This window comes from Ursus maritimus, unplaced genomic scaffold, assembly GCF_017311325.1.
Source record: "Ursus maritimus isolate PB19 unplaced genomic scaffold, ASM1731132v1 scaffold_3, whole genome shotgun sequence".
NCBI lineage: Eukaryota > Metazoa > Chordata > Mammalia > Carnivora > Ursidae > Ursus > Ursus maritimus.
The window spans coordinates 18,691,987-18,705,729 of record NW_024425563.1 but is presented as its reverse complement, the minus strand read 5'-3'; the positions used below and the strand labels follow the sequence as shown (position 1 = coordinate 18,705,729).

At 41.0% G+C, this 13,743-nt stretch overlaps 1 protein-coding gene across 1 annotated transcript in view; it reads left to right on the top strand.

The window, feature by feature from the left end:
- EXOC4 (exocyst complex component 4) overlaps nucleotides 1-13,743 on the top strand; it is a 716,010-nt gene that overhangs the window by 657,809 nt on the left and 44,458 nt on the right. Inside the window, exons 16-17 of the mRNA XM_008707579.2 lie at nucleotides 3,238-3,416; nucleotides 6,065-6,224. Coding sequence (XP_008705801.2) covers nucleotides 3,238-3,416; nucleotides 6,065-6,224 — 339 coding nt within the window. The remainder of the gene's footprint in view (nucleotides 1-3,237; nucleotides 3,417-6,064; nucleotides 6,225-13,743) is intronic.

The window sequence follows — 13,743 nt, the reverse complement described above, 5'->3', positions numbered from 1 at the left end:
TTCATATCAGAAAGGTCACATTGCAGAGGGGGCTGCCACCAGCGCAGTTACCGGTATCTTGATTAACAGTGTACACCTTGCCAATTAGCACAGGAATGCCAGTATGAATTTTTATTGGCAAAATTAGTCATTAATTGATGCAGCTGTTAGATGATCACCCATAATGAAAAAGAGCTGGTAGTCAAGATCTTTAGATACCCCTGCATAAGCAGGTTGTAAGAATATAACACATCCTATACAAAACTTAGCTCAAAATGGATCAGGGCACCTGGGTGGCTCAGTCGGATAAGTGTCTGCCTTCAGCTCAGGTCATGATCTCAGGGTCCTGGATCAAGCTCTGAGTCAGGCTCCCTGCTCAGCAAAGAGTCTGCCCCTCTCTACTGCCTCTTTCTCTCAAACAAATAAATAAAATCTTAAAAAAAAAAGAAGATTTAAGAAAATCGATCATCAATCTAAATATAAAACCTAAAACTATAAAACTTCTATGAGAAAACTTAGGGAAAAAAATCTTTGTGACTTCATTTCGGCCAAGATTTCTTACATATGACCCCAAGAACACCATCCATAAAAGAAAAATCTGATAAATTGAAGTTCATCAAAATTAAAAACCATTCTTTAAAAGACATCACTAAGATGAAAAGACAAGCAACACTTGAAGGCTTTGTGCTAAGCGAAGTCAGTCTGACAAAGGAAAACTACATGATATTACTTATATGCAGAATATTAAAAAATAGTAAAAATCATAGAAACACAGAATAGAAAAGTAGTTGCTGGTGGTTGAGAGAAACAGAGGTTGATAAGGGTACAAACTTTCAGCTTTAAGATTTGAGTAAGGCCTCAGAATCTAATGTAAAACATGGTGACCGGTTGGTAACACTATATCATATCACTGAAATTTGCTGAGATGCTAAGAATAGAACTTAAATGTTCTCATTTTTTAAAAAAAGGATAAATATGTGACGGATGTGTTAATTAACAGATTGGGGGAATCTTTCCATAAGATATATGTGTATCAAGTCAAATCATGATGTGTGCTTAAGATGTCTTACGGTTTGGGGGCACCTGTGTGGCTCAGTCAGTTAAGCATCCAACTCTTGATTTCCGCTCAGATTGTGATCTCAGGGTCATGAGATCGAGCCCTGCATCAGGCTCCATGCTCAGCTTGGAGTCTGTTTATACCTCTCCTTCCCCCTCAGCTTCTCCCCTCGCTCTCTCTCTCTCTCTAAAAATGAATTTTAAAAAAAACCTTTAAAAAAAACTGACAACAGTAAGTGCTGGTGAGGATGCGGAGCAACCAGAACTCTTGTACGTTGCAGATAGGAAAACAAAATGGCATAGCTCCTTTGGAAAACAGTTTGACAGTTTTCTCATAAAATTAAAAAGTACTTACTATATGACCCATCAATTCCACTTCTAGTATTTACCCGTGACAAATGAAAATTTATATTTACACAAAAACCTATACATGAAGCAGCTTTATTTATAATCACCCAAAACTAGAAACAACCCAGATGTCAACTGGTGAATGGTTCCATTGTAGTATCTCCATAGAGCGGGAATGTGCTCAGCAGTAACAAGGAACAAACACAACATGAATAAATCACAAATGCTTTAAGCAGAGCGAAAGAAGCCAAACTCCAAAAGCCACATATTCTATGATTCCATTTATATGGTAACTCCGGACAAGACAAAACTATAGGAAGCATCTATAGGTCAGTGGTTGCCAGATCCTTGGGGTGGGGGTAGAGGTTGACTGCAAGGGGGCTCACGGGCATTCTGGGGGTGATGCTGTTGTCCTATAACTTGATTATAGTGATGGTTATACAACTGTGTGGATTTGTCAAAGCTCATAGAACTGTACACTGGGTGAATTTTACTGTTTATAAATTATTTCTCCATGAACCTTACTTAAAAAAAGAAAGATGATGGTCAAGCCTGAAGATACATCATTAGGGATAATGCCCAGGGCTTTTGCAGCCTTTTGTTAGGAATATTTCCTATTACCTCATGCAGACTATAAGGGTAACAGAGTTTTGACTCTGAATGTCTTCCTGTCTACCTCTAGTGAATTTCCGTGGCACAATCAGACAGAGCACTAAAAACAATAATTAAGACTTCGCTGAGTTTATGGTACAGCCTGTGTGAGCTGTGTCTGCCAGTGGATGGAGGATTTTGTTTTCGTTTTTTAGAAATGCCTGTATGTGTGGTAGAATTATTTGGACTGAGACTTATTTTTGTTATGACTTTACACCAAGGTTGTGGAGTAGCCAATCCTTCCCCATCTCAGACGTCTTTGGCAGTTACCAATAACTCCAAAAAAGAACCTAGGAAGTATGCATGGTCAGAATGACTCGAGCCATGTCAACACAGCAATGTCCTCCTTCCTCAAGCTTACTCCGATCATCTTATTTAAGTGTCACTCTATGTTGTGAACCTTTCCTGACACCCCCTGGCAGACTCCATGGTGCTCTGGTACATGTGCTTCTGAGGGAGACACTGCCTTCTTTTGGTCTTTTTTTTTTCCCTTGGTCTGCCCCACTAAGCTGTGGAGTCTTTCAGGGCACAAATCATGTCTCACATTCCCAAGGCCCCGGACAATTTTATTTTTAAATAAATAAGTAAATGTATTTTAGTGTTTTAAGTAACAGATCAATTGTAGTAATGGTGATGATAGCCGGCACCTGCTGAGCACTTGCTCGGTGTCGGGCCTGTGCCGCGTGCTTGATGTTCAGGAGCTCCCCAGAGCGCCTGATGAGGTAAGCGTTGTCATCCCAGATGCACAGATAAGGAAACCGAGACGTAGAGAAAGTAACTCGCCTCAAGTCACACAGCCAGCAGATGTTGGGATTGGGAACTGAAACCAAAGTAGTCTCGTTCCAAAGCCAACTCTTTCGAGCTCTGTGACCTGCGCCTCTCATTTTTGCTACAGCTGTATCTGTTGAAAGATAGAATGCTTTTCACACTAGGCATATAATCCGGTCTTTGAAGGGAATGTTAGAGCTCATTTATTCTTCACCCCCAATGTTTGGATTAAGCAAGCGAGGATCACAGCAGCCGACTTCCTCCAGAGCACTCACTTCTTCTTTAGATGGCTTTCCAGTGAACAAGCAGAGGGGGACGTAAATATTTATAGGGCCACTCCTGCCTTAAATATTTGGGTGGTCTGTCCCAAGAAGATTATTGTTTTCATCAAGAAAATGTATTACTAACTGCTCTCTGCATCTTTACCTTTTTCAGGGTTCACTGTTTCCACTATCTCATCCCCCTTGCAAAGGAGGGGAACTATGCCATAGTGGCTAATGTGGAAAGTATGGATTATGACCCTCTGGTGGTCAAGCTCAACAAAGACATCAGCGCCATCGAAGAGGCCATGAGTGCCAGCCTTCAGCAGCACAAGTTCCAGTATATATTTGAAGGTCAGACCCTGCCTGTGTCCCTAGGACTGGGGGAGGAAGGAAGGGTGAAGGGGTTTTGGGGTTTTTTTTTTGTTTTTTCTCTACTATTGAAGTTTACAATTTGTAGTTGTTTGAGTTTTGGTTTGGTTTGGTTTTTTGTTTTTGGATTAAAGCTGCAATACCTAATCTCTCTGCATATGGCTAGGTAGACAACAATATGGCTGCCATCTGCTCCTGCTTGATAAGATTTAATCCAACATAAGGCAGATGGCAGCCTGGCTGCCTCCCTGACATGCCACTCATGAGAGTTGGGTAAACATGTAGAGTGGACCATGAGTTAGCTCAAGAGAAGCTCATAAAAGAAAAAGAAGCGCCCATAGAATGAGAAGAGGACTCCAAAAAAGACCTCTCATTGACCAAAATTATCAGTGGAAAGGGACGTTTTCTCTCAAAGAGTGCACCATTGTCTGAAAAGAACAGAAACCTCTGATCAGCGGAGATTTTAGGAAGGCCGCGTCCATAAATGCCGTGGGGCAGGCAGGCAAGAAAGGACATGAAAGACAGTTCCATCTAAAGATAGTTACCTTCAACATTTTGAGGTATGCGATACAAGCCAAATAATTTTTCATGCTGAATTCCTCCCATGGGGAGGACTTTTAGGTCTTCACACTATATTCCCTTCTTTCTTATTTTGGTTTATTTGTATGTAGGCCTGGGTGCCAGAAGTATCTATGGTGTCTGTCAGAATTAAGCCAATGTTATTTAAAACAATTAAGAAAGTGCATTGTGCAAAGGATTGTAGAACCTGGAGATTGGAAAGAAATGCTTGGCCATTGCTTGCTTTATGAAACAGTTATGTCCCAGCAAATTTGGACCAAAAAACTGAAAATCCTATTTTCCCATTAAATTATGTCATAAAGATGGAGATATGTTCTGAAAGGAACTATCCCTAAGAGACTTGAGCCAAAAAGTATTAGTGATGAAAAGGTTAGCTGTTCTCTCCATGATACTGAGAATTTGGGGGCCACAACAGTCCTCTGGAGCTTGGAACCATAGTGCCCATCTGAGAAGTCACTCCTTGCTCACTACAGTTTCCTCCTTGCTCTTGACTATGGCTCTTCTTGTGTATCAACATTCACAGCTCCCAGACTTCCCCTCCCATTTTGCCCACACATTTCTTAACGTCTAATCCTGATGAGTAGCAACATCTTTTTGAAATATGGGTGTAACACTGACGCGGAATAGAGATGAAGACATCATAAATTGGAGGCCTTCTGTTTAAAACGCTCTAGCTATTTCTCTGTGATATCACTTTCTAAATTCAAAAGGCATAAATCAGAATTTCCCAAGGGGTGGGGAATGGGGGTGACAGGGTCTCAGTCTTCTTCGGTGTGGCAGAAAGGAGCATTTTATCACAGATATTACTTGAAGTTGCCAGTGTATTGTAATAATATAAAACAGACAACTTCTACTGGGTTTTATTTTTATTTATTATTATAATTTATTATGTGTATTTATCATATAAATTTACTTTTTTTTTAAGTGGGCTCCATGCCCAGCGTGGAGCTCAACACGGGGCTTGAACTCCCAACCCTAAGATCAAGACCTGAGCTGAGATCAAGAGAAGGACTCTTAACCAACTGAGCCACCCAGGCGCCCCTAAATTTACTTATTTAATATATTTATTATTATTTACTGTTCTCTACGAACACTGCACCCCCTCATTGCCTCCACTTCGGCCGATTGCATGTTACCATGGCAGAACAAAATTAAACCCAGAGTTATGGGCTCAGTAAAATCACACACAAACTTGACCTACAGAGATTTTTCTCGTCAGTCAGTGGCTTTAGATATAAAATCCATGTGTGTGTTTCTTTTTCTTTGAGTAAAAAGCCTTTTACTTCCCTTTCAAGTAGTTGCATGTACAAGTGAGTTTGTGATCTGGAAGCAACACTGCACGAGTGTAGCTGAGGCAAGAGAGAATTCTCCTCCTCTCCCTTCTGTCCCTTCATCCCAGTCAAGGGAAACTCATTTTGCAGACAGAGGGAGTCATGGAACCTGAAGAGGTGCCCTGAGCTCCCCCTGAACCTTCACCAAGGAGGCACTATGACTTTAGAAGAGGGACATCATGAGGATAGTGAGCTGCTTGTGACAAGCTAGTTCCAGGGGAAGCTGTGAAGAATGGTAACCCACATGTATCAATTTCTTACCGCCATATTTTTGCTAATCAGGTTCCAAATCAACTTTTGAGCCAAAGGTACACCCCTGTCTTTTTTGTGTGTGTGTGGGAGGAAGAAGAAACCAAACAGATCATTGTATTTCCATGTGTTGTCTGCTTCTAGAACCTCTGCACAGAAAAATAAGGGTTCCAATGCCCTTCAGTAGTTTATAACAACCTGGCATATCTTCTAAGCCCTTGACATGGTGGCTTGAAGTATATATATGGCGGTGCTGGAGCTCCATTTGTAACTATTAGGACAATGTATAAATACACCAAAACTAGTGTAGGATCAGTGGGTGCAGCAGCCCTCAGAGAGATGTTTTCTTTGGTCATATAAATTTGTGGAGGAAGTGAAGAGAGAAATCCTTCCAAATTCATGTGTAAGTTCGTGCAAGGTGGTACTAATCTGTCTTCTCTTTTCCCCCCACTGATCTGTGCTGCCCCCCAGGCCTGGGTCACCTGATCTCCTGCATCCTCATTAATGGTGCCCAGTACTTCAGGCGCATCAGTGAGTCCGGCATCAAGAAGATGTGTAGGAACATCTTTGTCCTGCAGCAGAATCTGACCAACATCACCATGTCGCGGGAGGCAGACCTGGACTTCGCAAGGTAGGACAAAGCCAAAGCCGAGATCCCATTGTCTATCAAAATCACTTAGAAAAATGGATTCTTGGTACTTAAGAAGTTAATTTAAGAAAAAAATGAAACAATTAGATGTTCATTCATCGTAGAGAAGGTAATTCTCTACAATTCTATTGGCTATTTAACCTCCCTTAGGCAGAGAGTTTTCCTGTTCTCTAACCTAAGTTCTTCTTACTTCAAAACTTCAGTAACTTTCTTGTTCTAAAAGCAATATTTGCTCGTTGCATATGTCGCATAAAATACAAAAAAATCAATAAACATGACTCATAAGCCATTCATCTGGAGACTAGGACATCTGGTGTAACTTCTCCTGGCCTTGTACCTGTGCCATGGATAGAAGTGAGTTTTCATACTATGCATGCATTTAATTTCTCTTTGTACAAAATTGGAACTGTGTTAATGTAATTTTATATTTGTTTAATTGCATTTTCCCATATCAGTAACGTTCTTGGAAAACATACTTTTCCCAAAGCCACTAATAACTCCTTGAAAGTACAGTTGATCCTTGAATAACATGGGTTTGAATGGTGCAGGTCCGCGTCTATGCAGATTTTTTTTGAACATCACTATTAATGTATTTTCTCTTCCTTATTTTCTTAACAACATCTTCTTTTCTCTAGCTTACTTTCTTGCGAGAGTACAGTGTATAATACATATAACATACAAAACGTGTATTCGTCAGCTGTCGGTGTTATCATTACCGCATCTGGCCAACAGTAAGCTATTCATAGTTAAGTTTTGGGGAGTCAGAAGTTATATACAGATTTGTGACTGTGTGGGAGGTTGGCACCCCTACCTTCCCATGTTGTTCAAGAGTCCACTATATTACTTTTAATACCTGAAAAAATATTCCATGGTATAAATTAGACATTATTTAATCATTTGCAAATTTGTAAACATTAGCATTTTTTCCCCTTTTTTCTTTCATAAATAACATGTGTTGAGTGTATGTTTCCGTGAATCTTTTCCTCATCTCTTCTCTCTTTCCCAGTTGAACTCCTCTTCTCTTCTTGTTTTCACTGTGGGGGCAGTGGTTACTCGTCATCAACCATGCTCACCATTCGTGTCCTTGAAGGCTCTTTTTTTAAAGAGCGCTTTCTCTTTCCTAGTTTGCTGATCTCAGTGTTTAATGTTTCTTTATAATGCACTTTTTCAAATTTGAGAGGTGGTTTTATTCTCTCTTCATGTGGTCTCAACACTGTATACCTTACTTAAATCATCAGACCTTTGGTACTTCAGTGAAAGCCAAAACAGTTTTGAAGAGGATAGACGATGATTATGGTATCTTGGTGTTTTATTGCTGTTTGTACATAGGTGAATTATTTCATAAACTCCTTTATGGCTAGGAAGTCATTTGTCATTTGTTTTTAGTCGTCCAGAATTCTCCTGCCTAACATCTGTATCATTTCATTTGATTTTTGGATTCCTCAAAAAGTTCCAGAAAATTCGAAACAATTTTTAAGACATTTCAGGAAATGATGAAAATTACATTAGGTTGACAGTTATCAAGATATATATGATAGGATCTTTGTTTTGAAAGCATATAACCACATATCTTCATTTTTAACTTTTCTTCTCTAATATATCCCTCCATTCGTTCCATTGCTACCCTGTTCCTCTGTTTCTCTGTCCTCCTTCCCAGTCTTGTTCTTCCTTTGTGCATGTGTGGGTGTGTTGTATGTTCATTAAATTCCCTATTTTAGGCTAAATTTGGTAGAAAGCCTTCTATGCTCAGATTAGGGAAGCCAGGTGTGACTGAATGCTGCATTTATTTGGTGGCTCTTATGGGGAATGATCTCATTATTGAATTAGTCTATTCATAATAACATTGACAAGGGGAAGTTAAGAACATGGAGGCCTGAGGGATACAGAAAAGCATTACTAATTCTCTGAGGAATATAATTCTTAAATTCAATCATCCTTTTTTAAATGATTTTTTTTATTTAGCTGAAATAAGTAAATTAACAGGTTTTGGCAGACAGTATGGGGCCTGAACACATACTAAAAAAACTAGCATCTCAATAATGAAATGCTGACTGGGCGGTATTGAGGTTGGCATCAGTGGGCTGTGTGCCAACAGTGTTTCTTCAGGAAATAATTGAATGGCAACTGAGCCATGCCTTTCATAGTTGGATTTGTGAATGATGTCCAAGTCAGTGGGCGTGGGCTGAAATGTGACTGCGTGGGGGAGGTACTGCTACTATTGCTCTTTACTCTTAATGGATTATGAAAGGAAATAGGCAGCATAAATATGTAACATTGGATGATTCTGTCCATCCAATCTTGGTTTAGAAGACCTCCCCCCCTTTTTTTTTTTAAGATTTATTCATTTATTTTAGAGAGAGCGCTCGTACAGCAGGGAGGGACAGAGGGAAAGAGAGAGAGAATCCCAAGCAGACTCCTCACTGAGGCAGGAGCCTGATGTGGGGCTCGATCTCATGACCCTGAGATTATGACCTGAGCCGAAACCAAGAGTCGGCCGCTTAACCAACTGAGCCACCCAGGTGCCCCTCAGAAGACCTCTCCTTATTAGACCTGTATGTCCCAAGACACCGAGACTCTTTCTGTTTTCTCAGTGCCTGGACCAGAGTAAGTGCTCATCATGGTATTGGATGAATGGATAAGTATCCAATCAAGACTTCTCTTGGTGTTGGTGAAGGGCTTGGATAATGACAAAGTTTCATCTGTCTTTAATGCCCTTAAAGTTTTAACTCGCTGACATGGGTCAGTGTTCTCACGGGCTTACAAGGAACAGCATCTCCCTAGAGCAGAAAGCATTTTCCAAAAGGAACCATATATTCCCTACTATTCATTGTTTCTTTCTCCTTCATTTGCTCTTGCTCTCATACATACAACATGCATAGACACACTTTATGGCCTTATTTTTTTCTGTTCCTGTTTTTAGTAGTGACGGGTTTCATGAAATGGGCTCCATCAATTCCACTGAATTTGAAGCTATGTAAAATAAATATAACAGTGATACCAAAATAGCCAGAAATAATAGACTGCAGCAGTGTGCCTCAGCGTTCCTTAAGCAGTGTCTAATCAAGCATGGGCAGCATCTGTATTTCCAGCAAATCTCGATAGGAATGTTATCTTCTAACACAGTAATTAATCACTAGTTGCCATGTGTCAGAAAACTTACTTAACAAGAAGTTGCAAGGCTCTCGTAGTTTTTCACCTCCATAGCCTCCCTGGCCAGTGGAAAATACAACACCCTTTCTGTAATACAGAGGAATCAGGAGTGATTCCGTTTATGTTGAATCTTCTACTTGCGACACTGCTGTCGATCTCTTTTTCTACACACCTTTACTCTCATCTCCAATAGGAGGATAAATCTCAGGTGAGCAAAGGATCAGCATCACCTGTATAATCACCAGAATTAGAGAAACCCTGTCCCCCGTGATAATGATCTCTGCTGTGGTTTTGACCCTTTTGACCCCACTGTATGTTTTCAGACTCAAGATGATACTTTGTCCTGGAAAATGACTGCAGATTAACTAGAAAATGGAAGGGCTTCATGAGTGTGCTTTTTCAGTTCCTTTCATCAGAAATCATCTTCTCCTGTGCTTCCATGCATTTCTCCAGAACTGAGTCTCTGAAACAACTCAGGAGTCCAGGCACTACATCATGGGAGAAGTCTGGCTGGGCACTGAAGTCCCCAAAGTGGATCCGACAATCTTTGTAGTATAAGGGAAGCCATTATTCAAGTAGATGAGTCCAGAGTTTTCTTCCTAGTTCTTCCCGCTCTCCCCACATTTTCCCTCTTGTATCTGTCTCTCCCATTACAGTTCTCTTTCTCCTCCATCTCTCCTGCCACTTCTAGTTCTAGCTTCCCTTCTTCAAGGCTTCATCACTCCTCAATTTTTTTTCTCATTTTGATTTTCTTCAGACTGGCATCTCTCATACTTAAATCCAACAAAGATAAGGAAATGAAAGCTTAGAATCAGGAAGTGTTAAGGAGAGAAGTTCTAACACATAAGAAAGCTTCCTCACCCTTTTACTCATTCATTCATTCATTCAACTGATATTTATCGAGTGTGTATTCTCTTTAGGTCCTGCCCTTATGGAATTTACAGTATTGTAATTCAAGCAATTAAGACAGACTACTAAATAAGTAAAATATACAGTATCTCAGATGGTAATATATGCTATGGTGAAAAATCAGGCATGGGAAGGGGAAGAGAGTATGCCAGGGGATAACGAAGGTAACCCACAGTTTTAGAGTGGTCATGGAAGCCCTTAATGATATGGTAACATTTGAGGAAAGACCTAAAGGAAGACCAGGAACAAACCATGTGAATATCTAGGGGAAGAGCATACCAGGAAAAGACATGCAAGAGGAAAGAGCCAGAGGGAGAAGTACGCTTGGCATTTAAAGAACAGCAGAGAGGCCAGTATGTGTGGCTGAAGTAAATGAGCAAAGGGAAGGGTCAGAGATGAGGTCATAGGTTTCATCTAAGAAGCTCAGATCTTGAAGACTTAGAATAACATTGGCTTTTACTTGAAGTGAGGTAGGAAGCTATCAGATGGTTTGGAACAGAAGACTGCCATAATGTGACTTACATTGTAAAAGAGTCATTCCTGGGTACTATGTTGTAAGTAGACATTTGGGGAGGGGAGGTTGCAGGCAAGAGCAAAAGCAGAAGGAGCTGACAGGAAACTACTGCAATAACCTAGGTGAAAGATGGTAGTGATTCAGACCAAGATGGCGGCACTGCAGAAGATGAGAAGTGGTCAGATTAGAGTATATTTTACAAGTAGAGCTGACAGGATTTGCTGAGGGATTGGAAGTAAACCAGTAACTCCAAGGTTTTTGTTCTGAGCAGTTCAAAGGATGGAGTTTTGATTTACTGAAATGAAAATGAGCCATACACTGGGAAAGACAGTTGGCGTCTGGGGAGGTAGCCATAGGGCAGATAGAAAGGGAGTATCAAGAGTTTGGGTTTGGAAATACTAAGTTTGAGATGCACACTAGACATCTGAATAGAAATCATGAAGAGAGAGCTGAATGTACAAATCTGTATTCAGGAAAGCGGTCTGGGCTGGAAATAGGAGTTTGGGAATCATCAGCGTGTAGATGGGATTTAAAGCCATGCGATGGAGTGAGAGATGAGATCTTATTGAGAACAGAAGCAGAGAAAAAAGAGAAGCCATCGAAGAATTGGGCCTTGGGTAGGTACTCTACTGTTGAGATGTTGGCGTGCTGAGGACAAACCAGCAAATGAACCTGAGAAGGAGCAGGGAAGATAGCAGGAGAGAGCTCTGTGTCCCAGAAGCAAGTGTTTTAAGAGGAGAGTGTCTTTATCTCTGTCAGTGGTGCTGGTAGATTAAATTAGCTCAGGACAGAGAATTGGGGCACTGGTAGACCTGACAAGAGAGCTGAAATGCTTTGGTTTGCACTCCTTAATCTTCTCTACACAGCTTACCTAGTGCAGAAACAAGCTTTGGGAACAGGCTTCTCACCGCTCAGTTCTGTGGTAGGGTCTGATGCATTCATAACAAACAAAAATGCAATTAGTGTGTTCCTGGTGTGATATATAAAAGACCATTTCTCCAAAGAAGATATATAGATGGCTAATGCACACATGAAAAGATGCTCGTTACACACATGAAAAGATGTTATTAGGGAAATGCAAATCAAAACCACAATGAGATCATCACATTACACCCACTAGGATCGCTGTCATCCAAAAGACAGACAGTCCAATTCCAACAAGTGTTAGAGAGGATGTGGAGAAACCGGAACCCTCATCCGTTGCTGGCCAGAATGTAAAATGGCACAGCTGCTTTGGAAAGCAGTTCATCAGGTCCTCAAAATTAGACTTACCATAGACTTGCCCTATGACCAGGCAGTTCCTCTTCTAGGTATTACCCAAGAGAAATGAAAACAGATCTACACAAAGATCTGTATACAAGTTTTCATAACCGCCAAAAAGTGGAAATAACCCAGATATATCCATCAACCAATAGAGAAATAAAATGTGATAAACCCACACAATGGGTATTTTTCAGCCATAAAAAAGAAAAGTACCCATCCATAATAACAACGTGCATGAACCTCGGAAACATTACATTAAATGAAAGAAGCTGGTCGTGAAAGAACATATAGTATATGACTCCATTCATATGAAATGTCCAAAGTAGGCAAAGTTCTAGAGACAGAAAATAGAGTAGCAGTTACTTAGAGCTGGAGGGTCAGCAGAAAATGGGAACATGGGTTTCCTTTGGGGATAATGAAAATGTTTTAAAATATATTGTGCTGATGGATGTACAACCCTGTGAATATACAAAAGAACATAGAAAATGTACACTTTACATGAGTGAATTGTATGGTATGTGAATTATATCTCAATAAGGCTGTTAAAAAAAGAGGTTGAACTTTAAAGCTTGAAAGCTTCCTGTCACAGGAAATAAGTAGCCCATGTTTTATACTTACATCTCTGGGGGGACTTTGTATTGGAAATATCTGACTTTTTGAGTTTCCCCAATCCATCAGGGAGGTAGGAGAAACAAGGCAGAATTTTCGGAGGAGGGGATGCTTCATATTATTCTGAAGCAGAGTTATCCAGGGTGGGGAGGGAACCATTTGGAACAGAGAGGGAAGTTCAGGGTGACTGAGGCGGATGCTTGAGGAAGGGGGAAAATGTTAAGGTGTTCGGACTTTATCCTATAGGGTAAGTGGAGTCAACGGAAGAGCAAGATGGTCAGATCTGTATTCTAAGTAGATTACTTGGGCAGGGAGGTGGGAAATGGATAGGAGGACGATAAAACCGCAGGCCTTGCAGACCAAATGAAAGGTGATTGTCAAGAGAGTGTAGGGCCTGAACCACGCCTGCGTTGGGGGAGATGGAGGACACGGAGTTGAGAGGTACATAGGAGCTAAAGTTGGCAGGATTTAGGGAGTGACAGAACCTTGAGAATAAAGAAGGAATCAGGGCACTTTCTGACATGGGTATCCAAGTGGACCCCAGGAGCACCCTTCCATTTGCTAGATGGGATGTTGCCCAATTCAGAAATCATTGAGTAAAGCTGATTAGTTGGTTGTTTTTGTTTTTTTTTTTTTAAAGATAAGCCTCCAGGAGGAGGGAGAGGGAGGTTTGATGGAGATCATCAGTGGATGTGACGCGTGTAAACTGCTTGTGAGATTTCCAAGTGGAGATGTCTAACATGTAACCGGACATGTGAGCTAGAAGCTGGGGGTGGGAGGAGATGCACTGAACAGACAGGTGTGGGGAGTCATCAGCCTAGGCCTGTAGTTTGAAACCATTTGAGGAAATCAGCACTGTGGACAGAGGACCGCACCCTGGGGAACGCCAGCACATAAAGGGCATGAGAAGGTGATAGGGAAGGGATGGCCCTGAGGACAAGAGCAGAAAAGGACAGGTCATGAACGTGCTGCCTGCACAGAAATGGTCCTTTCCCCATGAATTGACGTAGCACCTTCTTCCCAGTAAATTGAAGTATCTTCCCACTTTAACCTCTC